The 27,410-nt window shown below is 39.7% G+C and overlaps 1 protein-coding gene across 2 annotated transcripts in view; it reads right to left on the bottom strand.

Annotated features, from left to right (window-relative positions):
- Positions 1–27,410, bottom strand: part of egflam (EGF-like, fibronectin type III and laminin G domains) — a 192,036-nt gene that overhangs the window by 3,121 nt on the left and 161,505 nt on the right. For both annotated transcript variants that reach the window (XM_061933514.1, XM_061933521.1), the window contains 16 exons: positions 27,180–27,292; positions 22,536–22,756; positions 22,262–22,449; positions 22,096–22,196; positions 21,906–22,006; positions 15,847–15,991; positions 15,580–15,769; positions 12,746–12,871; positions 9,570–9,813; positions 9,390–9,501; positions 9,168–9,284; positions 5,959–6,139; positions 5,767–5,790; positions 5,596–5,674; positions 5,376–5,519; positions 5,221–5,304 (listed from right to left, as the gene is read on the bottom strand). In XM_061933514.1, the coding sequence (XP_061789498.1) occupies positions 5,221–5,304; positions 5,376–5,519; positions 5,596–5,674; positions 5,767–5,790; positions 5,959–6,139; positions 9,168–9,284; positions 9,390–9,501; positions 9,570–9,813; positions 12,746–12,871; positions 15,580–15,769; positions 15,847–15,991; positions 21,906–22,006; positions 22,096–22,196; positions 22,262–22,449; positions 22,536–22,756; positions 27,180–27,292 (2,170 nt within the window). The remainder of the gene's footprint in view (positions 1–5,220; positions 5,305–5,375; positions 5,520–5,595; positions 5,675–5,766; positions 5,791–5,958; positions 6,140–9,167; positions 9,285–9,389; positions 9,502–9,569; positions 9,814–12,745; positions 12,872–15,579; positions 15,770–15,846; positions 15,992–21,905; positions 22,007–22,095; positions 22,197–22,261; positions 22,450–22,535; positions 22,757–27,179; positions 27,293–27,410) is intronic.

Below are 27,410 nucleotides of genomic sequence, written 5' to 3' on the forward strand. Positions count from 1 at the left end.
ACCGTTTTGCATTAAAAAGTAATAATTTTACATAAAAAAAGTAATAATTTTACAAGAAAAGTTTAAAACTTGGGCAATTTTATGAAAAGAGTCGTAATTTCACTCGGGAAAAAGTCACGATTTTATAAGAACACTTTAAAATTTGGGCAATATTATAATGATAATCTGAATTTTACTTGGTAAAATTATGACAAAAGTCCTAATTTTACTATAAACATGTCACTATTTTACAAGAACAAAAAAAAAAAGGGCAATATTGTGATAAAAGTCAGAGTTTTATATGACAAATGTCACCGTTTTGCATTAAAAAGTCAGAATTTTACATAAAAAAGTAATAATTGTACAAGAAAATATTGCAATATTACAGAAACAGAAAGAATATGAGAAATTGTTCCCCATTTTATAAGAAAAAAGTCAACACATTGTGAGAAAAAGACTACTTTTAGTTAATGTTTTTGTTGTTGAAATTTTTTGTTAGTAGTTGGTTTTTAATCTTAATTATTTACTTCATGTTATTACAGTATGTCTGTATATCAATTTTTTTTTTTTTAATTAATTTTGGCCTGAGGGGGCGCATTTCAGTTTCTTACACACACTTGTTACTGTCCAGGGACTGTCCATCCCTACACACACACACACATTTATGTATTTGTCACCTTCTTGAGACCTCCGAAAAACGCCTACCTCTAGTATAATAATAAAAGTCAGTCATTATACTCAACGCAAGTCAAAATTCAACAAGAAAAACGGAACATTTGTGCAATATCATGATAAAAGTTGGAATTGTACTCAATAACAGTCGCAATTTTACAAAAAAAGCTTAAAATGTGGGAAATTTTATGAAAAGAGTCGTAATTTCACTCAAAAAAAGTCACAATTTTATAGGAACACTTTAAAATTTGGGCAATATTATAATGATAATCTGAGTTTTACTTGGTAAAATGATGACAAAAGTCCTAATTTTACTCAAAACATGTCACTATTTTACAAGAACAAAAAAAAAGGGCAATATTGTGATAAAAGTCTGAATTTTATATGACAAATGTCACCGTCTTGCATTAAAAAGTAATAATTGTACATAAAAAAAAGTAATAATTCTACAAGAAAATATTGCAATATTACAGAAACAGAAAGAATGAGAAATTGTTCCCAAATTTATAAGAAAAAAGTCGACACATTGTGGGAAAAAAAAGACTGCTTTAAGTTAATGTTTTTGATGTTGAATTTTTTGTTAGTAGTTGGTTTTTAATCTTAATTATTTTCTTCAAGTTATTACAGTATGTCTGTATATCTTTTTTTTTTTTTTTTTTAATGAATTTCGGCCTAAAGGCGGATTTCAGTTTCTTACACACACTTGTTATTACATATATTGGCCAGAGGGGGAGCACTTCAAATTTTAAGAAATGTTATTTTAGGAAAAACATTGCAATTTTACCCAGATTAAATCACAATATTATGAGGGGAAAAAAAGATGTCAATTTAAGGTGAAAAAGTGGTTTAAAATTACGTTTTAAGGAAAAGAAATAAAATGTGACAAGAGTATGGGTTCCTAATTTTGCAAAAAAAATTAGCCAAGCTAAATATGGAAGACCCATTGATTCTTTCTGAAAAATGTATTGTGAACACTGTCCACAAAAAAAAATAAAAAAAATAAAATAACTTTTTTTTTAAAAACGATAATACGGTTGTAGTATTAAGGCAATTTCATGGTTAAAATATAATAATTAATTATACGGATTTTTTTTTTACATTCAGCCAAGAGTAATTTAGAATTATGAGAATAAAGTTGTGTAATTGCTAAGGAACGACAATTTTATGAGAGTAAATTTAAATTTTTATGAGAAAAAAGTCAATATTTTGCTTAAATAAAGCCGTAATAAAGGAAAATCAAAGTTTGAAAACTAAAGTAAGTAAAAAATTGTGATAGAACCATAAAAAAAACTAAAAATTGGCCTGAACTAAGCCAAAATATTATGGTAAAACATTGCAATTTTACCCAAACTAACTGTCCTAATTTAATTATTTAATACATTTGATTTAATTAATCATTTAATGAGAGTAAAGTTGTGAAATGTCATGGAAAACGTTTTTTTTATATTTAAATCCCAATTTTATGATATTAGATGTTGTATAGTGAAAAGTAATAATTTGACCTTAATAAAGTCAGAATTATTATAGAATAATGTTGTAATATAAGGAGGAAAAAGAAATAACTTTGTGAATGTTATGAGAAAAAAAATAAATCAAATTTTCTTGCATGAAAATAGTCATATAACATTTTACATAAAGCCTGGAAATCAAAAAAAAGAATATGTTCCTGATTTTAGGAGAATACATTTGTAATATTACAGGAAATTTCATGATAATAACGTAAAAATGTATTGTAGATGAGTAGAAGTTGTACATTTAGCCAAATGTAAATTACAATTATGAGAATAAAGTTGTGTCATTGCGAATAAAATACATCCCAGTTTTATGAGAGCACATTTGTATTTTTAATGGGAAAAAAAATTATATTTTTGTTTGAATAAAGCTGTAATTAAAAAAGATTAAAAGTTGTCATATTAGGGACAAGTAAAATATTTTCTTTGAGCCTAAAAAGTTGTAATACTAACATCAATCTTATAAATAATACAAACCCCGTTTCCATATGAGTTCGGAAATTGTGTTAGATGTAAATATAAACGGAATACAATGATTTGCAAATCCTTTTCAACCCATATTCAATTGAATATGCTACAAAGACAACATATTTGATGTTCAAACTCATAAACTTTTTTTTTTTTTTTTGCAAATTATAATTAACTTAGAATTTCATGGCTGCAACACGTGACAAAGTAGTTGGGAAATGTACAGCTTAAGTTGTTCAACAGTCCGAGGGTCTCCGTTGTGGTATTTTAGGCTTCATAATGCACCACACACTTTCAATACCCGCACTCTTCTACTATGAAGCCACGTTGATCTCACATGTGGCTTGGCATTGTCTTGCTGAAATAAGCAGGGGCGTCCATGGTAACGTTGCTTGGATGGCAACATATGTTGCTCCAAAACCTGTATGTACCTTTCAGCATTAATGGCGCCTTCACAGATGTGTAAGTTACCCATGTCTTGAGCACTAATACACACCCATACCATCACAGATGCTGGCTTTTACACTTTGAGCCTATAACAATCCGGATGGTTCTTTTCCTCTTTGGTCCGGAGGACACGACGTCCACAGTTTCCAAAAACAATTTGAAATGTGGACTCGTCAGACCACAGAACACTTTTCCACTTTGTATCAGTCCATCTTAGATGAGCTCAGGCCCAGCGAAGCCGACAGCGTTTCTGGGTGTTGTTGGTAAACGGTTTTCGCCTCGCATAGGAGAGTTTTAACTTGCACTTACAGATGTAGCGACCAACTGTAGTTACTGACAGTGGGTTTCTGAAGTGTTCCTGAGCCCATGTGGTGATATCCTTTACACACTGATGTCGCTTGTTGATGCAGTACAGCCTGAGGGATCGAAGGTCACGGGCTTAGCTGCTTACGTGCAGTGATTTCTCCAGATTCTCTGAACCCTTTGATGATATTACGGACCGTAGATGGTGAAACCCCTAAATTCCTTGCAATAGCTGGTTGAGAAAGGTTGTTCTTAAACTGTTCAACAATTTGCTCACGCATTTGTTGACAAAGATTTGAACCTCGCCCCATCCTTGTTTGTGAATGACTGAGCATTTCATTGAATCTACTTTTATACCCAATCATGGCACCCACCTGTTCCCAATTTGCCTGTTCACCTGTGGGATGTTCCAAATAAGTGTTTGATGAGCATTCCTCAACTTTATCAGTATTTATTGCCACCTTTCCCAACTTCTTTGTCACGTGTTGCTGGCATCAAATTCTAAAGTTAATGATTATTTGCAAAAAAAAATATATATATACAGGTAAAAGCCAGTAAATTAGAATATTTTGAAAAACTTGATTTATTTCAGTAATTGCATTCAAAAGGTGTAACTTGTACATTATATTTATTCATTGCACACAGACTGATGCATTCAAATGTTTATTTCATTTAATTTTGATGATTTGAAGTGGCAACAAATGAAAATCCAAAATTCCGTGTGTCACAAAATTAGAATATTACTTAAGGCTAATACAAAAAAGGGATTTTTAGAAATGTTGGCCAACTGAAAAGTATGAAAATGAAAAATATGAGCATGTACAATACTCAATACTTGGTTGGAGCTCCTTTTGCCTCAATTACTGCGTTAATGCGGCGTGGCGTGGAGTCGATGAGTTTCTGGCACTGCTCAGGTGTTATGAGAGCCCAGGTTGCTCTGATAGTGGCCTTCAACTCTTCTGCGTTTTTGGGTCTGGCATTCTGCATCTTCCTTTTCACAATATCCCACAGATTTTCTATGGGGCTAAGGTCAGGGGATTTGGCGGGCCAATTTAGAACAGAAATACCATGGTCCGTAAACCAGGCACGGGTAGATTTTGCGCTGTGTGCAGGCGCCAAGTCCTGTTGGAACTTGAAATCTCCATCTCCATAGAGCAGGTCAGCAGCAGGAAGCATGAAGTGCTCTAAAACTTGCTGGTAGACGGCTGCGTTGACCCTGGATCTCAGGAAACAGAGTGGACCGACACCAGCAGATGACATGGCACCCCAAACCATCACTGATGGTGGAAACTTTACACTAGTCTTCAGGCAACGTGGATCCTGTGCCTCTCCTGTCTTCCTCCAGACTCTGGGACCTCGATTTCCAAAGGAAATGCAAAATTTGCATGGTTGGGTGATGGTTTGGGGTGCCATGTCATCTGCTGGTGTTTTCATTTTCATACTTTTCAGTTGGCCAACATTTCTAAAAATCCCTTTTTTGTATTAGCCTTACACAATATTCTAATTTTGTGACACACGGAATTTTGGATTTTCATTTGTTGCCACTTCAAATCATCAAAATTAAATGAAATAAACATTTGAATGCATCAGTCTGTGTGCAATGAATAAATATAATGTACAAGTTACACCTTTTGAATGCAATTACTGAAATAAATCAAGTTTTTCAAAATATTCTAATTTACTGGCTTTTACCTGTATGTTGTCTTTGTAGCATATTCAACTGAATATGGGTTGAAAATGATTTGCAAATCAATGTATTCCGTTTATATTTACATCAAACACAAATTCCCAACTCATATGGAAACGGGGTTTGTATTATAAGACACATTCACGTTCTTACCTGACTGCTTTGACTCGGTGCCACCTGCCATCACTGAAGGTTCCATTGACCACAATGTTCGTTGGCCCACTGCCGAGATTATAACTACAACACAACACGTGGAATATAAATGTTCTTCATCTTCCAGGGAGGGGGGACGCTCCAAACACACGCACCTGAAGATGAGCGCCCCATCCTGCAGTCCCATGGACAGGAAGTCGCTGTTGGCTCTCATGGGCGTGTCTCCTCGCCATAGCAACAGGCCGTCTCCGGATGTGCTCTTAAAGCGCATGAAGAGGTTGTTCCGAGACCCGGACACCCTGTGGGAGTGGATCAACACACGGCTGTTGTAAACCCAGCTGGGATACGTTATGGTGGTCGACAGCACATTTGAACCTTTTGAGGATGTCTCTGTTGTCGTAGGTCAGGTAGCTGCGACCTGTGAACTGTGGGATCTCGATGGCTTCCGTCACGGCTGCAAGAGGACATGTACTCCTTATCACCACTTGGTGGCAGCACCAACACACTCTTTCTAATGTTCATTTAACATGTTTAAATATGACTTACTGTTCAGGCAGTAATTTCCGCACTCTGTGAAAAAAACAGGGAAGGCATAGACGGTTTAAAGGATTAACTTGTACACGACATGAAAAAAAAAAAAAAAGTATTTAAATAGTAGTATTTTAATCCCTGATGTCACATGACTATTGTAATCTCTAATGTTTTATGTGATGTTGCGTCAGAGCGTCGTCGACAAACCTTTCTGGCAGTGCCTGCCGTCGTACCCTAGGGGGCAGTCACACTCGTAGCCGTCCCACTTGGGCCTGCAGGTGCCGCCGTTGGCGCAGGGACTTTGGACGCACGGGTGGGCCGAGTTGGCCACGTTCACGCCGCCGGCCGAGCCGTTCGTTATGGAGATGGTGCGGTCGTTCAGGATCAGCTAGTAAAAGGGTTGGAAAAGATGAGGAATAAACACAGCTGCTATGGTTTAAAGCAGCGGTCCCCGAACATTTTAGACTCGGGGGCCGCATTGGGTTAAAAAAATTTGGCCGGGGACCAAATATATACAGTCGTGCTCATAAGTTTACATACCCTGAGAGAATTTATGATTTCTGGGCCATTCTTCAGAGAATATGAATGATTACACAAAAACCTTTCTTCCACTCATGCGTAATGGTTGTGTGAAGCTATTTATTGGCAAAGAACTGTGTTTACTCTTTTTAAATCAAAATGACAAAAGAAAGTAGACAAATGACCCTGATCAAAAGTTTACATACCCCATTGACTTTGATCTGATGCACAAACGTTGACACAAACAGGTTGGAATGGCTAATCAAGGTTCCAATCCTCACCTGTGACCTGTTTGTTTGTAATTAATGTGTGTGTATAAAAGGTCAGTGAGTTTCTGGGCTTCTGACAGACCATTGCATCTTTCATCCAGTGCTGCACAGATGTTTCTGGATTCTGAGTCATGGGGAAGGCAAAAGAATTGTCAAAGGATCTGCGAGAAAAGGTAATTGAACTGCATAAAACAGGAAAGGGGTATAAAAAGATATTCCAAGGAATTGAGAATGCCAATCAGCAGTGTTCAAACGCTGATTAAGAAGTGGAAAATGAGGGATTCAGGTAGACCAGCAAAGATTTCAGCCACAACTGCCAGGAAAATTGTTTGAGATGCAAAGAAAAATCCACAAATAACTTCAGCTGAAATACAGGACTCTCTGAAAAATTGTGGTGTGGCTGTTTCAAGATGCACAATAAGGAGGCACTTGAAGAAAAATGGGCTGCATGGTCGAGTCGCCAGAAGAAAGCCATTTCTGCGCAAATGTCAGAAAGTATCCCGCTTACATTACGCCAAACAATACAGAGACAAGCCTCAAAACGTCTGGAAGAAAGTAATTTGGAGTGATATATATATATATATATATATATATATATATATATATATATATATATATATATATATATATATATATATATATGACATCACATGGACAAAGATAAGAAAATTCTGGAAGAAAGTTCTGTGGTCAGATAAAACAAAAATTGAGCTGTTTGGCCACAATACCCAGCAATATGTTTGGAGGAGAAAAGGGGACGCCTTTAATCCCAGGAACACCAGACCTACCGTCAAGCATGGTGATGGTAGTATTATTATTTGGGCCTGTTTTGCTGCCAATAGAACTTGGTGGTGCTTTGCAGAGAGTATATGGGACAATGGTAAAAAGGAGGATTACCTCCAAATTCTTCAGGACAAGATAAAATCATCAGCCCGGAGGTTGGGTCTTGGGCGCAGTTGGGTGTTCCAACAGGACAATGACCCCCAAACACACGTCAAAAGTGGTAAAGGAATGGCTAAATCAGGCTACAATTAAGGTTTTACAATGGCCTTGTCACGACGGGGTTTTCGCTTACTGCGGGGGTCGTTCTCCCAGGAAGGCAAACGGACGACTCCGGACAGGACTTGCAGGTAGGAACATGATTTAAACTAAAATAAAAAAAATTATAATGGTTAAATTATTTTATTTTTCATTTTATCATATTGTTGCTGTTTTTTTTAAATGTATTATCCTCAATAATGACTAGAAAATAAAAATACCAATAACAAAAAAACAACTAAAACAAATTATGATGTTTAAATCGTAATTGTATTTTGCTTTTTATTTTTATTTTTGTATTACTTTATTTACACAAGCAGTGGCCACTGTGGTCCATAAATATATTTTATTAAATTGGTCCAGCGGATTAAAAAAAATGACAGAAAAAATGATAAAAGAAGTTATGATAGTTCAATCTTTTTTATATATACACACAAGTGCCCTATGGTCCGGAAAATACGGTAAATAAAATGTAGTTTATTCCCAGACAGTTAGATTTTTATTAAACTATTTTTTTTACATCCCAAAAAGTTATTTTTACACTTGCAAAACAATGTTAAACAATGTTAGTATTAAGCTTTGCGATGGTTACAGTTTGACCCCGGAACTGATTATTTTTCCATGGGGAAAATAACTTCAAAATGTTTTAGCTAAATTTACGCCATATAATTTGAAGCGAATTGCATTGCCGAGTTAAAATAAGAGGCTTTCTGTTATCATCAGCACATTGGTTGTGACAATAAGGATTTTTACTAGCGATTTCTGATAATATCGGACTGCCGATAAATGCGGTTTCAAAAAGTAAAATTTAGGACTTTTTAAAACGCCGCTGTACGTGGGGGTACACGGACGTAGGGAGAAGTACAGAGCACTTGCGTCTACCCGTCATACTTGCCAACCCTCCCGGGAGACTCCCGAATTTCAGTGCCCCTCCCGAAAATCTCCCGGGGCAACCATTCTCACGAATTTCTCCCAATTTCCGCCCAGACAAAAATATTGGGTGCTCTGCCTTTGCGTGTCCGCCCAGTCACATAATATCTACGGCTTTTCACACACACAAGTGAATGCAAGGCATAATTGGTCAAAAGCCATACAGGTCACACTGAGGGTGGCCGTATAAACAACTTTAACACTGTTCCAAATATGCGCCACACTGTGAACCCACACCAAACAAGAATGACAAACACATTTCGGGAGAACATCCGCACCGTAACACAACATAAACACAACAGAACAAATACCCAGAAACCCTTGCAGCACTAACTCTTCCGGGACGCTACAATATACACCCCCCGCTCCCCCCCAACTCCTCCCACCTCAACCCTCTCATGTTGTCTCAGGGAGAGCATGTCCCAAATTCCAAGCTGCAGTTTTGAGGCATGTTAAAAAAAAATAATGATTGATTTATTTTGGAAAACCTTGTTACATTGTTTAATGCATCAAGCGGGGCATCACAACAAAATTAGGCATAATAATGTGTTAATTCCAAGACTGTATATATCCGTATCGGTTGATATCGGAATCGGTAATTAAGAGTTGGACAATATCGGAATATCGGATATCTGCAAAAAAGCCATCTCTAATTATTACCCTTTGCACAGTTCCGGTGAATGGCTTCATGACGGCGGCGGTTCTCTTAGTTTTCTCGTACTCCGGCACACCTCCAATGTAGAGAGGCGAGCTGCAGCTTATCTGTGTGAAAGCCCCCTGCACACACAAAATCATACTTTATATATATATTTTTTGCAAGCTTTATGAATGACATTTTGTGACAGCGATGATCTGCCCCCCCTTGTGCTGACTAAAGGTCACCTCAGCAAATCCTTCCACAGGCTTCTGGTTGTCCACTTGCAGGATGCCACTCTTTGCTGTCCGGGACACTCTCAGTTCGTGCCACGCGTCCAGGCTGATCTGCTCCTCGCTCCTGAAGCATCATCATCACCATCATCATCATCATTACCATCACAACCAAGTCAAAGGATCGGACGTAACCGTAAAACAGCGCCCCCGGAGCCGCAGTCGAATCTGAACTCCACGTATCGCTCCACCAGGTTGATGGCGAGGAAGTCGCCGCTGTCGGCATCATCGCTGTATAGCACGGTCCCGTCGGGCGAAGACGGCCTGAAGGTGAGCTCGAACTCCATGAAGGACAAGTAGCTGGATGAGGGCTGAGGCCACGGCACCACAGCGTAAGAGAAGAGCGTCTCGTTGAAGAGAGGGGAAGAGAGGGAGAAGCCTGAGAGGCGGAAAACGGGGTTTAGTATTGAAGTGTTTTGTTTTCGGGCCACGATAAAAGAAGTTGACAACTTTTAATTAAAATGACTGTCAAATTCAGTAAATAATTCATCATTTTATTATGCATTAATATATCCAGGAAGTGGCAAACTAAATGATGTATATTAAATAATTATTCAAATAAATCATTGAAAATAAATGAAATCTGCTGCCTATTATTATTATTATTATTATTATTATTATGCACAAGCTGTGGCTGGTCCAGTGCTCAAAAAATTAACTTAAATGATCCTTACAAATAATAAAATAATGATAAAAACATGAGGAAAAAAACCTGAAATTAATTATGATGACTAAAATATGATTTTGTTGTCCATTTTTATTTTATTTTGATAGACACTAGCCGTAAACACTGTGGTCCATAAAAAACTAAACTGAAATAAATTATGATGGTTAAATTACTTTATTTTTCATTTTATCATATTGTTGTTTTTTTTTAAATATATTATCCTCAATGCTGATTAGAAAATAAAGATAAAAATACCAATAACAAAGAATCAACTAAAACAAATTATAATGTTTAAATTGTAATTTGCTTTTTTATTTTTATTTTTTATTTTTTTTATTACTTTATTTACACAAGCAGTGGCCACTGTGGTCCATAAATATATTATATGAAATTGGTCCAGCGGATTAAAAAAAAGAAGTAAAAATGACAGAAAAAAAGATAAAATGAGTTATGATAGTTCAATCTTTTTTATATATACACACAAGCAGTGACCACTTGTGGTCCATAAAAAGGTTATCAAAAATGTACATATATAAAAGTGATCCATGCGGATTAGAAAATAGTAATAATGATGAAAATGTGATAAAAATAAATAAAAAATAATATTTTATTACACACTAGCAGTATTCACTGTGGTCCAAAAATGTTTTTATCTTACAAGAAACTGGTCTATTTTCATTTTAAGTGACAAAGAACAACAAATTTACTAAAATAAATTATGATGGTTAAATTATAATTGTATTTTTCATTGTGGTATATTTTGATATACACAAGCAATGACCACGGGAATCCATAAAAACGTATTCTTACAAAAAACTGATCTGATTTAAAACAAAAAAAAGTAAAAACAACAAAACATAAAATAAATTATGACAGTTAAATCTTAAAAATGTTTTGTTCATATTGTTTCATATACACAAGCAGTGACAACTGTGGTCCATAAAAAGGTCATTTCACATGACACTGGTCCCTGCTGATTATAAGGGGGAAAGTAAAAATAATAAAAATACAAAATTATTATGGTTAAATCTTAATCTATATTGAATTTCAATTTGAAATTTGTTATTTCTTATATACACAAGCAGTGACAACTGTGGTCCATACAAAGGTTATCTTACATAAATCTCGCTCCATGCTCAGTTAAAAAAATAAAAAATAAAATGAAAAAAAATTTGATGTTTAAATCTTAATTCTAATTTTCGGTGTTTGTTATTTTTTAATGTACATACGCAGTGACAACCGTGGTCCATTACATTTTATTTTGCATTATACTTGATCATGCTGATTAGAAGAAAAAAAAGTTAGAATAACAAAACAGAATTTCTAGGCGCAGTCATGGCGTTGAGGGGATCTGGTTTGGTGGCTGCAGGATTAGGTCTCTGCTTTTTGCAGATGATGTGGTCCTGATGGCTTCATCTGGCCAGGATCTTCAGCTCTCACTGGATCGGTTCGCAGCTGAGTGTGAAGCGACTGGGATGAGAATCAGCACCTCCAAGTCCGAGTCCATGGTTCTCGCCCGGAAAAGGGTGGAGTGCCATCTCCGGGTTGGGGAGGAGATCTTGCCCCAAGTGGAGGAGTTCAAGTACCTCGGAGTCTTGTTCACGAGTGAGGGAAGAGTGGATTGTGAGATCGACAGGCGGATCGGTACGGCGTCTTCAGTAATGCGGACGCTGTATCGATCCGTTGTGGTGAAGAAGGAGCTGAGCCGGAAGGCAAAGCTCTCAATTTACCGGTCGATCTACGTTCCCATCCTCACCTATGGTCATGAGCTTTGGGTTATGACCGAAAGGACAAGATCACGGGTACAAGCGGCCGAAATGAGTTTCCTCCGCCGGGTGGCGGGGCTCTCCCTTAGAGATAGGGTGAGAAGCTCTGCCATCCGGGAGGAGCTCAAAGTAAAGCCGCTGCTCCTCCACATCGAGAGGAGCCAGATGAGGTGGTTCGGGCATCTGGTCAGGATGCCACCCGAACGCCTCCCTAGGGAGGTGTTTAGGGCACGTCCGACCGGTAGGAGGCCGCGGGGAAGACCCAGAACACGTTGGGAAGACTATGTTTCCCGGCTGGCCTGGGAACGCCTCGGGGTCCCACAGGAAGAGCTGGACGAAGTGGCTGGGGAGAGGGAAGTCTGGGCTTCCCTGCTTAGGCTGCTGCCCCCGCGACCCGACCTCGGATAAGCGGAAGAAGATGGATGGATGGATGGATAGCTGAAATAAATTATGATGGTTAAATCTTAATTTTATTTAGCATTTAGTTCTTTGTTTATATTTTTAACACACATAGGCAGTGACCACTGTGGTCCACAACAAGGTTATCTCACATGAAACTGGTCCATGCTGATAAATACATTAAAATTAATTAAATTGATTGAATTAAATCTGCTCTTCTAATACGGTTTTATATACACTCACATACATTTTATAATGATTCATTATGTTTTGATATACCAGTGAATATTTGGAAATATTACTACTTGGGACTTATTCAAAGACAAATGTATTCATTTTTTTCTATTTCCTAAGCGGTAGAAAATGGATGGATGGATGGATGGATGGATGCTATGCAACATTTTTCATGAGTAATTTGAAGGTATTTCCTGTGCTGAGGCTCAGTGTGAGGGAATAGAAAGAAGAACATGTTTCCTCACTCTCTTCACAAAGATCTCCTCTGAAGCCGAGTGGGCAAAGGCAGATGAAGCCGTCGGCGCGGTTTGCATAGCAGACACCGCCGTTGCCGCAGCCCACTACGTCGCACACGCTGTCGCTGCACTCGCCTGCGCAACACAAAACACTTAAAAGTCAGTTTTTTACAACAACAAGCCACTAAACTTAAAGTACAAGTAGAGTGGGAAAAACAAGTTGACTTCATATGCCTATTTGTGTTTCATTGTACCCATTAAACCACATCCAATTGTACAAACCCCGTTTCCATATGAGTTGGGAAATTGTGTTGGATGTAAATATAAACGGAATACAATGATTTGCAAATCATTTTCAACCCATATTCAGTTGAATATGCTACAAAGACAACATATTTGATGTTTCTTTTTGCAAATAATCATTAACTTTAGAATTTGATGCCAGCAACACGTGACAAAGAAGTTGGGAAAAGTGGCAATAAATACTGATAAAGTTGAGGAATGCTCATCAAACACTTATTTGGAACATCCCACAGGTGTGCAGGCTAATTGGGAACAGGTGGGTGCCATGATTGGGTATAAAAACAGCTTCCCAAAAAATGCTCAGTCTTTCACAAGAAAGGATGGGGCGAGGTACACCCCTTTGTCCACAACTGCGTGAGCAAATAGTCAAACAGTTTAAGAACAAAGTTTCTCAAAGTGTAATTGCAAGAAATGTAGGGATTTCAACATCTACGGTCCATAATATTATCAAAAGGTTCAGAGAATCTGGAGAAATCACTCCACGTAAGCGGCATGGCCGGAAACCAACATTGAATGACCGTGACCTTCGATCCCTCAGACGGCACTGTATCAAAAACCGACATCAATCTCTAAAGGATATCACCACATGGGCTCAGGAACACTTCAGAAAACCACTGTCACTAAATACAGTTCGTCGCTACATCTGTAAGTGCAAGTTAAAGCTCTACTATGCAAAGCGAAAGACATTTATCAACAACATCCAGAAACGCCGCCGGCTTCTCTGGGCCTGAGATCATCTAAGATGGACTGATACAAAGTGGAAAAGTGTTATGTGGTCTGACGAGTCCACATTTCAAATTGTTTTTGGAAATATTCGACATCGTGTCATCCGGACCAAAGGGGAAGCGAACCATCCAGACTGTTATCGACGCAAGGTTCAAAAGCCAGCATCTGTGATGGTATGGAGGTGTATTAGTGCTCAAGACATGGGTAACTTACACATCTGTGAAGGCACCATTAATGCTGAAAGGTACATACAGGTTTTGGAACAACATATGCTGCCATCTAAGCGGTGTCTTTTTCATGGACGCCCCTGCTTATTTCAGCAAGACAATGCCAAGCCACATTCAGCATGTTTTACAACAGCGTGGCTTCGTAAAAAAAGAGCGTGTGTACTTTCCTGGTCCGCCTGCAGTCCAGACCTGTCTCCCATCAAATATGTGTGGCGCATTATGAAGCGTATAATACGACAGCGGAGACCCCGGACTGTTGAACGACTGAAGCTCTACATAAAACAAGAATGGGAAAGAATTCCACTTTCAAAGCTTCAACAATTAGTTTCCTCAGTTCCCAATCGTTTGAGTGTTGTTAAAAGAAAATGTGATGTAACACAGTGGTGAACATGCCCTTTCCCAACCACTTTGGCACGTGTTGCAGCCATGAAATTATAAGCTAATTATTATTTGCAAAAAAAAAAAAAAAAAAGTTTATGAGTTTGAACATCAAATATCTTGTCTTTGTAGTGCATTCAATTGAATATGGGTTGAAAATGATTTGCAAATCATTGTATTCCGTTTATATTTACATCTAACACAATTTCCCAACTCATATGGAAACGGGGTTTGTATTTACAATCCACAAAGTATGTGAAAACATAACAAAATGCCACAAATTCAGTGGGCCATTTTGAATATTCCACTCAGAATACCTTCGGCTGTTTTCGGAGATTGACATCACAGTAGTAACACTTCTGCACTCTGACCATGTTATCAGAATAATATCGGCAGTCCGATATCGGCAGTCCATCTCTAGTTATCATGCCGTGACTCCTCAACGATGGACGCTTTTGACCTTCCTTTTTTTCCAATAACACCTGGTGTCAAACTTTGAGATCGGCCCCAGTCCACAAAAACATCTCAACATCTCACCCAAGTTAATTGGGCATACATGCACGCACCCGCCCCTCCCCCAATCAACGCCTTCACCACTGCTTAATTTCGGGGTTGTGGACGGCTGAGTAGCGCTTTATAGCGGCAGCCGGCCCCAACCCCCCCCTCTGTTGCGAGTTGTTGTGATTATGCTATGCTATGTGAGGTTTTTTCCTTGGACTCAGTCTAGACCCCTCCCGAGGGTCCAGCCTTAGACTGATACTTTTTTTACTCTTCCCCCCTTTCCTAATGTCACCTTTTTCCCACCTTTTTTAAGGAGCGGCATAAGTGGCTGATCCGTCGGCGGTCCCGTCTTGTCCCCCTTGTAACGTATGTCTGCTCTTAGTGGGACTGTGCCGAAAATGTAATTTCAGTTCTTATGTGTCTTGTACATGTTAAAGAATGGACAATAATAAAGCATCTTGATCTTGTGATTTTACCAGTTCGGCCCGCTTGGGAATATACTTTCCTCCATGTGGCCCCTGAGCTAAAATGAGTTTGACACCCAAGGCTTAGATGGAATAAAACATGCCCCCTAGTGGCTATGGTTAATATCAAAGCAATCTGATCTTGATGGTTTTGCAGAAAAAAACACAAGCCCTTAGAAACCGACAGTCTGAAAAAAGTAAGAGTTACGTAAAAATCAAATAAAATATTAAATCAAATTCCCACCTACGTCAGCGCCGCTCAGAGCTCGGCCCAGCGGCCACGGTCTGATGTCGGTGGCCACGTTGTTGATGGTCAAACTTTGCAAGCAGCCCACGAAGCCTCTGTTGGTCCCCGTCGTGCTCGCCAGATGATAAGCGCTCGGAGCTCCGCCCAGGTACAGCGGCGAGCGGAATGTGATCTTGGTGTACTGACCCTAAAGCAGGGACAACAGTGCGGTTTTGAGGCCACGTCTTTAGGTACACGCGCGCCATTCGAACGCGATATCATTACCGGAGATCGACCGGATATCGGCGTATCGTTGTCCAGTCGGAGCCAACCGCTTACGCCGTCTCTGAAGACGGTCACCGTGTGCCACTGGCCGACCACGATGCGACTCTCGCTTGCTATCTGAGACGCGCCCGTTCCACAGTTGAACCTGAACCACAACAAAGAATTGGTATAACGAGATTTTAGAGTGAATGAGAAAGCTGAAAGGAAATTAGCCCACGTGGTCATTAATGAACAGGTGTGTTGCACAACACGGCAGAAACAGAACCAATGTCGTAACAGCGGTACGGAAAACCTGCTCAGTCAGCATTAATTCGTCGTAAACATCACACCAACAGTAGTAGGAACATTTTAAAGAGCTACACTGCAAAAACTGAAATCTAAGTAAGATGAAATATCTCAAATAAGGGTGATATTTGCTTATTTTCTGTCTGATAAGATAATTCTTCTCACTAAGCAGATTTTATGTTGGAGTGCTTTACTTGTTTTAAGGGTTTTGGTTCTAAATGATCTCAGTAAGATATTACAGAGATTTGATGACCTATATTGAGTAAAACATGCTTGAAACTAGAATATCAACTGTTGCAAAGCTGTGTCATCAACACTCACAAGTATAAAACTACTTTTTTAAGTAATAATTTCTTATTTCAAGCATGAAAAAAAAAATCATGATTTTGACACAATTGTGTATCATAATTAAAACAGATGACAGCCAAATGGGCTTTTTTCTTTCTTTCAATGAAACAATAGAAAATACGTACTCTTATAGTAGTACAGTTGGCACAGTACAGTAAACTGACAGTTAATATTCAAACATTTCTAACAATTTTGAACAGAAATAGTTCATGCCCATTCAGATAATTTGTTCAAAATTACAATTAAAAACATTTTGGCTGGGGATCGGGCTGTATTTATGCACACTAATTGACTGAAAGAGCACACACTTGGCGCGATGATGTCATGTTATCCATGGAAAAATGCATTTTTAGACAATACACTGCAAAAACTGAAATCTAAGTAAGATTAAATATCTCAAATAAGGGTGATATTTGCTTATTTTCTGTCTGATAAGATAATTCTTCTCACTAAGCAGATTTTATGTTAGAGTGTTTTACTTGTTTTAAGGGTTTTGGTCCTAAATGATCTCAGTAAGATATTACAGCTTGTTGCTGAGATTTGATGACCTATATTGAGTAAAACATGCTTGAAACTAGAATATCAACTGTTGCAAAGCTGTGTCATCAACACTCACAAGTATAAAACTACTTTTTTAAAGTAATAATTTCTTATTTCAAGCATGAAGAAAAAAATCATGACTTTGACACAATTGTGTCTCATAATTAAAACAGATGACAGCCAAATTGGCTTTTTTTTTCTTTTTTTTTCAATGAAACAATAGAAAATGCGTACTGACAGTTAATATTTAAACATTTAACATGTGACATTTCAAACAATTTTGAACAGAAAGAGTTCATGCACATTCAGATTAATTCCTCAAAATTACAATTAAACAATTTTTGGCCGGGGGCCGGGCTGTATATATGCACACTAATTGACTGAAAGAGCACACACTTGGCGCGATGATGTCATGTTATCGATGGAAAAATGCATTTTTAGACAATATGATTTGCCTGAGCGGCTAGGAGACCCCGAGAGTAACAAGCGGTTGCCTTGTTGCCTTTCCATAAAGAACAATAAATTTGTTTTTAGTATAAGTTTGCTTGTTTCAAGAAATGTAATGCCGAGCGCATATCATTATGTCAAGATAATGTCACTAGCATTTACTTAATTTAAGAATATTATTCAACATATTGAGCAAAAAGGTCTGTTTTTTTTCTACCAAGAAAAGTGCACTTGTTATTAGTGAGAATATACTTATTTTAAGGTATTTTTGGGTTCATTGATGTTACCTAATTTTACTTGTTTTGGAAAGTCTTGACAAGCCAAATTTTCTTGTTCTATTGGCAGATCATTTTGCTTAGTTCAAATAAAATACCCCTATTTAAAAAAAAAAAAAAAAAAATCTTTTGAACACTGACTTTTTGCAGTGTAACTAAAGCTGTTGGATGCGGACCACTCATAATACTTTAAATGCATCTACTGCCATATTGTGGAGTTGATAAAAAAAATACCCCATCACTGGGTTTACTACAGCCACAACTGTTCATGCCAACGCTTTTTGACTCGATGTTAGTAAGAGACTCAGCGGTTATTTGCTTTAACAGACTACACACCACACTGCAAAAAGCCACTGTTCAAAAACAAGAAAAAAAAATACAAAAATGAGGGCTATTTTATTTGAACTAAGCAAAATTATCTGCCAATAGAACAAGAACATTTGGCTTGTCAAGACTTTCCAAAACAAGTAAAATTAGCTAACCTCAATGAACCCAAAAATACCTTAAAAAAAAAAAAATATTATATATATATATATATATATATATATATATATATATATACAGTAAGTGCACTTTTCTTGGTAGAAAAAAAGAGAACTTTTTGCTCAATATGTTGAAAAATATTCTTAAATGAAGTAAATGCTAGTGCCATTATCTTGACATAATGATATGCGCTCGGCATTACATTTCTTGAAACCAGCAAACATACTAAAAACTAATTTATTGTTCTTAATGGAAAGGTAACAAGGCAACCGTTTGTTACTTTCGGGGTCTCCTAGTTGCTCAAGCAAGTCATATGGTCTAAAAATGCATTTTTCCATCGACAACATGACATCATTGCGCCAAGTGCGTGCTCTTTCAGTCAATTAGTGCGCATATATACAGCCCGGCCCCTGGCCAAACATTTTTTTAATTGTAATTTTGAGGAATTTATCTGAATGTGCATGAACTATTTCTGTTCAAAATTGTTAGAAATGTCAAATGTTTAATGTTTAAATATTAACTGTCAGTTTACTGTACAGTGCCAACTGTACTACTATATGAGTACCTATTTTCTATTGTTTCATTGAAAATAAAACAGCAAAGTCCATTTGGCTGTCATCCGTTTTAATTATGAGACACAACTGTGTCAAAATCATGATTTTTTTTTTTCATGCTTGAAACAAGAAATTATTACTTTAAAAAAGTAGTTTTATACTTGTGAGTGTTGATGACACAGCTTTGCAACAGTTGATATTCTAGTTTCAAACATGTTTTACTCAATATAGGTAATCAAATCTCAGCAACAAGCTGTAATATCTTACTGAGATCATTTAGGACCAAAACACTTAAAACAAGTAAAACACTCTAACATAGAATCTGCTTAGTGAGAAGAATGATCTTATCAGACAGAAAATAAGTAAATATCACCCTTATTTGAGATATTTAATCTTACTCAGATTTCAGTTTTTGCAGTGCAGGCCACGATAGGAGACTCTGTCCTAATTATTGTACATTAAATAATGAGGAAAAATAAGTGAAATAGTTCTAGAGATAATGAAATAATTAGGGGTGTCCCGATACAATTTTTTTCACTTTCGATATGATACCGATATTGGAGCCTTGAGTATTGGTCGATACTGATGTTAATACGAGACCACACTATAGTGCATACTAGTGTTGTCCCGATACCAATATTTTGGTACCGGTACCAAAATGTATTTCAATACTTTTCGGTACTTTTGTAAATAAAGGGGACCACAAAAATTTGCATTATTGGCTTTATTTTAACAAAAAATCTTCCAGTACATTAAACATTGTTTCTTATTGCAAGTATGTCTTTAAATAAAATAGTGAACATACGAGACAACTTGTCTTTTATTAGTAAGTAAGCAAACAAAGGCTCCTAATTTAGTCTGCTGACATATGCAGTAACATAATGTGTCATTTATCATTCTATTATTTTGTCAACATTATTAAGGACAAGTGGTAAAAAAAATGGATTATTAATTTACTTATTAATTTACAGTTAATATCTGCTTACTTTCTCTTTTAACATGTTCTATCTACACTTCTGTTAAAATGTATTAATCACTTATTCTTCTGTTGTTTGGATACTTTACATTAGTTTTGGATGATACCACAAATTTGGGTATCAATCCGATACCAAGTCGTTACAGGATCATACATTGGTCATATTCAAAGTCCTCATGTGTCCAGAATCACATGAGGTCCGGTACTTTTTAGAGGCGGCATAGTACCGAATATGATTCATTAGTATCGCGGTACTATACTAATACCGGCATACTGTACAACCATAGTAGGTATAAAAACACTAAGCTTATGACAGACTTAAGCTGTCTTTAAGTTGAAGTGGAGTGGACATTAGTTTGACACCAAGTTGTCACAACAATTCATTAAGTTAAGAAACAACGTAGAAAGTTTGTCGCTGGACACTTTCTAATCCGCAGCTATAAATATTTGATACTTGTTTATATTGACAAATGTGGCGCTTTAGTCTGCAATATTGTTCGGTTCAGCACGGTTATTATGTGCATAAAAGTCCATTTTTTAGCAGTCAGAAATATGTTGTACACAAATAAGTTATCAGTAATGTTATGACATACAGCTGCCTTGGTTATTGTCTGTATCAAAGCGCTTATATAGGAAATTTGACATGCAAGCTGGTATCATCTGATAGTTGTTTTTTTTGGATATTGAACCGATAACCTTATGTCAATATGAGATTGGGACACCCCTAGAAATAATTCAATAGTTAATCAAATCTATATACAGTACATCACTCATATAATAAATATAAAGAGTGATTAAAAAAAGACTGGTTTATAGATTCAACATAATAATTTAAAATCATTATTTACATTGATAATAATTAATAATAATATATGGAAATTTATATTTAATATTTTGAAAATGACAATTTACAATATTACATTTAGAATATTTAACATTTTGATCAATCAATCAAAGGACTTGCTGTATTTTCCGGACTATATAATCCTTTTTTTTCCTCAAAACTCGACAGTGCGTCTTATAACCAGGTGCGCCTAATGTAAGGAATACGTTTGGTTGAGTTTACTCGCCTCGAAGCTATTTTATTTGGTACATGGTGTAATGATAAAAGTGACCAGTAGATGGCAGTCAAACATAAGAAATAAGTGTAGAGAGCACTATGATTGCAATAGGTCTCAAGAAGATGGATGGATGGATGGATGGATGGATGGATGTCTCAAGTAAACAACACCAACATTTTAAATGTTCCATTGAAAATATAGAACATTACACACTGCGCTCAAAAATATATCAAAATGTTTTACAACGACTTTGGTAAGCTATGAAACCACACCTCTTGAAGGACAAGACATATTATCTGGGGTTTTGTTTCGCAATATTATGCAAAAGCAACTTTATTTTGCCTTCTGGTACCTGCTGATCTGCATTTGGGATCTGTATTAGTCCTGTAAAATTGCGCGCGTCAGCGAGCCGATAAGCTTTTTCTTTTTCCTCTATCTTCTTGTTATGTTGCCATTTCTAATATAAAGTAGTGTAAAGTTCTTACTTATATCTGTCAGTAAACTCGCCATGAAAGCGCTAAAACATACTGGTGTAGTGAGTTTACATTATTCACCCAAGGAACTTTAGTTATTAGAGAGTTCCGGTTGGACGTTTTTTCACGGGACACATTTCCTCGATTGTTGTTTCCGGATGAGGAGATGCTGCTCCGTTATTGATTGAAGTAAAGTCTGAATGTCATTAAAACAGTTAGCGCCATCTTTTGACACTTCTTCCACTCCCGTCCTTGCACGCTACACCGCAACAAAGATGATGGGGAGAAGATGCTGCCGAAGGTGAGCCACGTAAATAAGACCGCCCACAAAACGGCGCATCCTGAAGCAACTGTCAGAAAGCGGCTTGAAGATGATCTGTAAAACATCATCTATGCAACATTTTGACCAAAGAACCACCATTACATGTTATGTAGACCACAAGGAAGTGTTTTACATTTAGAAAAAATAATAACACTAAAACTCCTTTAACGTGCCCTATAATCCGATCAAAAATAGGTCATCCATCGGCAGTGCGCCTTATAATCCGGTGCGCCCTATGGTCCGGAAAATACGGTAGCTGGTGAACTGGGGTGCTGCCCAACTGCCCTCGCCTCACCTGTAGTGCAGCTTGCCTCGCACCAGGGCCAGCGAGGTGAAGTCGCCACGGCCGTGTTCGTTCTCGCCGCAGTAGAGCAGCAGACCATCCTCAGCGTCCGCCTGCAGCAAAAAAAACAATGTTTCTTCCGATAAGACCTCCCCAACATCATCATTGTCGTACTCATCATAAGCAAAAGCCACAGATTCACCTTGAACTCCAGTGTGATCTGAAAAGACTGGTAGGAGTTCTTCAAGGGTTCAAAGGTCATGTGGGAGTAGCCGTAGAACCTGGGGAACTTGACCGACACCACTGAAAAAGGAACGGAAACGGTTAACACTGTGGACCCTAGAAAGTGTGGTAAAAAATAGGTCAACCTTCAGAACAAGTCCTGCCCGCACGTCCGAGGTTGCAATGGCAGCGCGAGCCTCCGCTGTCAAGGTCGCTGAGGCAGAAGCTGTCGGGGGGGCACACTGTCTCGTCGCAGGTCAGTCGGTAGACCCGTGGAATATCTCCATTCCACGGCGACATGGTTGGAGCCGCGGTGGACGTGGGCAAAGTGGTTCTGGAAGAGGTCCAGGATTGGATCATCTCCTAGACATTTCATTTGGTACACCGGCACAATCTCCCGTGATGTTTTAGAGTGCGTACCTTGTGGTGACCGAGGTCAGGCTGGTGACGTCCCGCTCGGAGCTGGTAGGGAAAATCAGATCTGAGAAGTCAAGGAAGACGCTGGTGGAGGAGGGGAGTGAAGCATTTTCCGGCGGAGCCATGGTGTTCATGCGGTAGACGATGTTCTGACCCGATGGACCGGAGCGAGAGCGAAGCTGCGACTTGCCGTTGTCTTGATTGACGTCAGGAAACTGATTCAGCTGAAGATGACATGAAAGAGAGAAGTCACGCAAATAATTATGGAACACTGAGGCTGAATCCCTCACTGGGGAACTGGTTGCTGGACTTCCTGACCAACAGACCACACACTCTCAGGGTCCACAACACTGTCGCCTCTTCCGTCACCCTCAGCACTGGCGTTCCCCAGGGATGTGTGCTGAGACCCCTCCTCTTCACACAACCGACCTAAACATGCCCAGCCCAGCTATCATATTGGGAGGTTTGCGGACGATACGGCAGTAGTAGAACCCATCACAGTCAACGATAAGTCTGTGAACAGCATGGGTGTCAAACTCTGGCCCGCGGGCGGATATCAAATTAACACTAGAGCTGGCCTGCCGATTATATACAGCGGCGTTGACACCTCATTCACTGCTAATTCTCATACTTGCCAACCCTCCCGGGAGACTCCCATATTTCAACGCCCCTCCTGAAAATTGTCACGGAAGAGTTAGTGCTGCAAAGGTTTCTGGGTATTTGTTCTGTTGTGTTTATGTTGTGTTACGGTGCGGATGTTCTCCCAAAATGTGTTTGCCATTCTTGTTTGGTGTGGGTTCACAGTGTGGCGTATATTTCTAACAGTGTTAAAGTTGTTTATACGGCCATTCTCAGTGTAAACTGTATCGCTGTTGATGAAGTATGCGTTGCATTCACGTGTGTGTGCGTTCAGAAGCCGCTCATATCGTGTGACTGGGCGGGCACGTTGTTAGAAGGGATGAAAAGCGGAGGTGACGACAGCTCGTAGAGGACGTTAAAAGCAATGCCTGTAAGGCACGCCCCCAAGACTGTGGAATACGAGATATAATGACTGATGAACACCTTCGTTCAATAATGAAGGTTGCCTCAGCTCAAAGCCTGAGCCCCGACATTAATGAACTAGCATCCAACAAAAGATGCCAGGTATCTGGCTTGGGCACATCAGATTAGATCAGTGTGTTGCAAACTGAGCAGTTTAAAGTACTGAATGGTTGGTTTATTCATTGTTATTTTATTTTCACATTTATTCGCCTGTGGAAAAAGTTAATGTTGATATTTACCTCAGAAGGCTGCAAATAGAAAAGAGGCATTCAATTTTTATTTAAATTGTATTTGATATGCCATTGATATTTTTTAATTATTATTATTATTTGAAACTCGATTTTGCATGTCACTATAAAGTTATATAAGCCTTGCTTGTTCAATATTTAATACAAAACTTGTTTGGGTCCCTATTAAAAGGTTAATTTGTTCAACCTTGGCCCGCGGCTTTGTTCAGTTTTAAATCTTGGCCCACTCTGTATTTGAGTTTGACACCCCTGGTGTACAGAGAGGAGGTCAAAAATCTGGTGGATTGGTACAAAAGTAGCAACCCTTATAAAATTGTAACAAAACTAATGAGATGGTGGCGGACTTCAGGAAGGACAGACTCTCCCCTTGCCCCGTTCTTCAGGTACCTTGGAGTTTATCAATCCAGGGACCTCACCTGTATGCTCAAAATGGCACATCAGGGTCTACTTCCTCAAGAAACTGTGGCGTGCTGGACTAAGGAGATCCATCTTTAGGAGTTTCTACAGACATATGGTGGAGAGTACCCTCAGCACGAGCATAACGGGGGTCTTGGGGCACTAGGAGGTTAACCCCTTTACTACTGTTACCCCAGGTGGTCCTTGGCAAAGGCCTAGTACTTGACTGCCCCCTAGCCAGGGATACGGTGAAGACCTCAACGGCGGAGCAGGCGGAAGACGGTAGATTTAAGAACTACCACATCGGCTGCGATGGCGGAAAAAGGCTGCAGCAGAAAAGGGTCCCCAGTCGTCTTGGACTCCATGCCACTGGACCCTGACCCGATTCTGTCAAGCTTCATGTGGTGACTGTGCACCAGTCTCCCCACGTAAAACAAAGTCACGCACAGGCATCCTCCATAAAGGGATACACCGCTACCAGGAGGATCGTCATACTCGTTCGAGTGACCGCCGATGATGAACGGTGTGGTGTGGCAAGGCATAGCTATTCAATTCTTTATTTAAAATAGGGACATCACATATTAGTGAACATATCAGTAATATGTAAATATGTCAGGTTATAGCCAAAGGCTAATTTCCCCCTGTAGTGTCCAGACAAGTTGGTGTATACATACAATCAAATACCAAACATATTAACAAGAGTTAACAGGCGTAGAGAGGTAGTGGGCAGCCGAGGGTTGCTTTGTTGGGTCTGCTCCTGTCTCTGGCCAAGCTCCCCCGACCCCAGCAGACGATGGCGTGGAACACTGCAGAGACCACAACAGTGTGCCGTATTTTTCGGAGTATAAGTTCCCGTTGTTCACAGCGTCAAGGCCATTCGAGGGAGTCAAATCGTAGATTAGGATGTTTATTTTCCGCGAGCAGACATTACAATGACTTGTCTGTTCTATTCGTCCATGCTGGCCCTCATATTAAATTTTTCCTTTTCAGCAAGCTTCTCCATGATGTGATCCATCTTGCGATTCAGTTCAGAAATCGTCCCAGACTGTGATCCCACAGCCCGGCCCAAACCTTCCATTGCGACGAACAGCCTTTGGGCTCCTTGAGTGGCCTCCTTTACTAATAGTCTTATTTTGTATGTTCCGGAGAACAAGAGCCCTCTACAGTAGACATTTGATTGTGGTCTATTTATTTTGTCAGCGTTACTGGCGCTGCTGTTTTTAAGGACCTTCTGCAAAAAGCGCCACCGGTTGAATAGCCCAAATGATGAAAGAGAGAGGACCTAAATTGGAACCTTGAGGAACACCACTCAGCCTTCCCGGTAAGGTCTATTCAGGTGTACTGGAGAGGAGGCTACGCCGGATAGTCGAACCTCGGATTCAGGAGGAACAGTGGGGTTTTCGTCCTGGTCGTGGAACTGTGGACCAACTCTATACTCTCGGCAGGGTCCTTGAGGGTGCATGGGAGTTTGCTCAACCAGTCTAGTGGACTTGGAGAAGGCATTCGACCGTGTACCCCGGGAAGTCCTGTGGGGAGTGCTCAGAGAGTATGGGGTAACGGACTGTCTTATTGTGGCGGTTCGCTCCCTGTATAATCAGTGTCAGAGCTTGGTCCGCATTGCCGGCAGTAAGTCGGACCCGTTTCCAGTGAGGGTTGGACTCCGCCAGGGCTGCCCTTTGTCACCGATTCTGTTCATAACCTTTATGGACAGAATTTCTAGGCGCAGTCAGGGCGTTGAGGGTATCTGGTTTGGTGGCTGCAGGATTAGGTCTCTGCTTTTTGCAGATGATGTGGTCCTGATGGCTTCATCTGGCCAAGATCTTCAGCTCTCACTGGATCGGTTCGCAGCCGAGTGTGAAGCGACTGGGATGGGAATCAGCACCTCCAAATCCGAGTCCATGGTTCTCGCCCGGAAAAGGGTGGAGTGCCATCTCCGGGTTGGGGAGGAGATCTTGCCCCAAGTGGAGGAGTTCAAGTACCTCGGAGTCTTGTTCAGGGAAGAGTGGATCGTGAGATCGACAGGCGGATCGGTGCGGCGTCTTCAGTAATGCGGACGCTGTATCGATCCGTTGTGGTGAAGAAGGAGCTGAGCCAGAAGGCAAAGCTCTCGATTTACCGGTCGATCTACGTTCCCATCCTCACCTATGGTCATGAGCTTTGGGTCATGACCGAAAGGACAAGATCACGGGTACAAGCGGCCGAAATGAGTTTCCTCCGCCGGGTGGCGGGGCTCTCCCTTAGAGATAGGGTGAGAAGCTCTGTCATCCGGGGGGAGCTCAAAGTAAAGCCGCTGCTCCTCCACATCGAGAGGAGCCAGATGAGGTGGTTCGGGCATCTGGTCAGGATGCCACCCGAACGCCTCCCTCGGGAGGTGTTTCGGGCACGTCCGACCGGTAGGAGGCCACGGGGAAGACCCAGGACACGTTGGGAAGACTATGTCTCCCGGCTGGCCTGGGAACGCCTCGGGATCCCCCGGGAGGAGCTGGACGAAGTGGCTGGGGAGAGGGAAGTCTGGGCTTCCCTGTTTAGGCTGCCGCCCCCGCGACCCGAACTCGGATAAGCGGAAGAAGATGGATGGATGGATGGATGGATGGAGTAACACCACTAGTATACAACTAAATTAACTACTGACTGCACCTGAACAAGCTACAGCAACACCTTAGTTACATAAGGTGAGGACTTAAAGGGGTACCTTGGGGAACGCCTTAGTAATGTAAATCACAAGTATAACAAGTTTGCTAGCAAGGTTAAAATGTCAATGCAAGGATCTGCCAATGTGTTTCCAGTAGTCCAAGTTCCTCTGTACAACAGGAGCACTCTAGTGTTTTAGGAATTTGCTGCAAAAATGTTTGTCTCCCAAGTTTTGAACTGAACCTGGGGGCCTCTGTGATTTGGCCCGTGTGCTGGTATAACCAAAAAGTTAATTGAATCCTCGAATCAAAAAAAAAGTGTGTCACGTTACCTCTTCAATGAAGGTGTCATAGTCGGAGTCGTCGATGTCAAAACCGTCGTAGTCTTTGTTTTGCGGGTCCGTGATGTAACGCCCGTAATCACCACTGCCCACGTCTGATGCTCCTGTTGGGACAAACACTGAAGCTCACAAAAGTACAATCCTCAAATTCCAGCAAGTTTTTCCCGCAATCATGTTATTTCTTCTTAAAAACCTCTTAAGGCCCAAGCTGTTTGTTTACAT

Source organism: Nerophis lumbriciformis, linkage group LG03, assembly GCF_033978685.3.
Source record: "Nerophis lumbriciformis linkage group LG03, RoL_Nlum_v2.1, whole genome shotgun sequence".
Lineage (NCBI taxonomy): Eukaryota > Metazoa > Chordata > Actinopteri > Syngnathiformes > Syngnathidae > Nerophis > Nerophis lumbriciformis.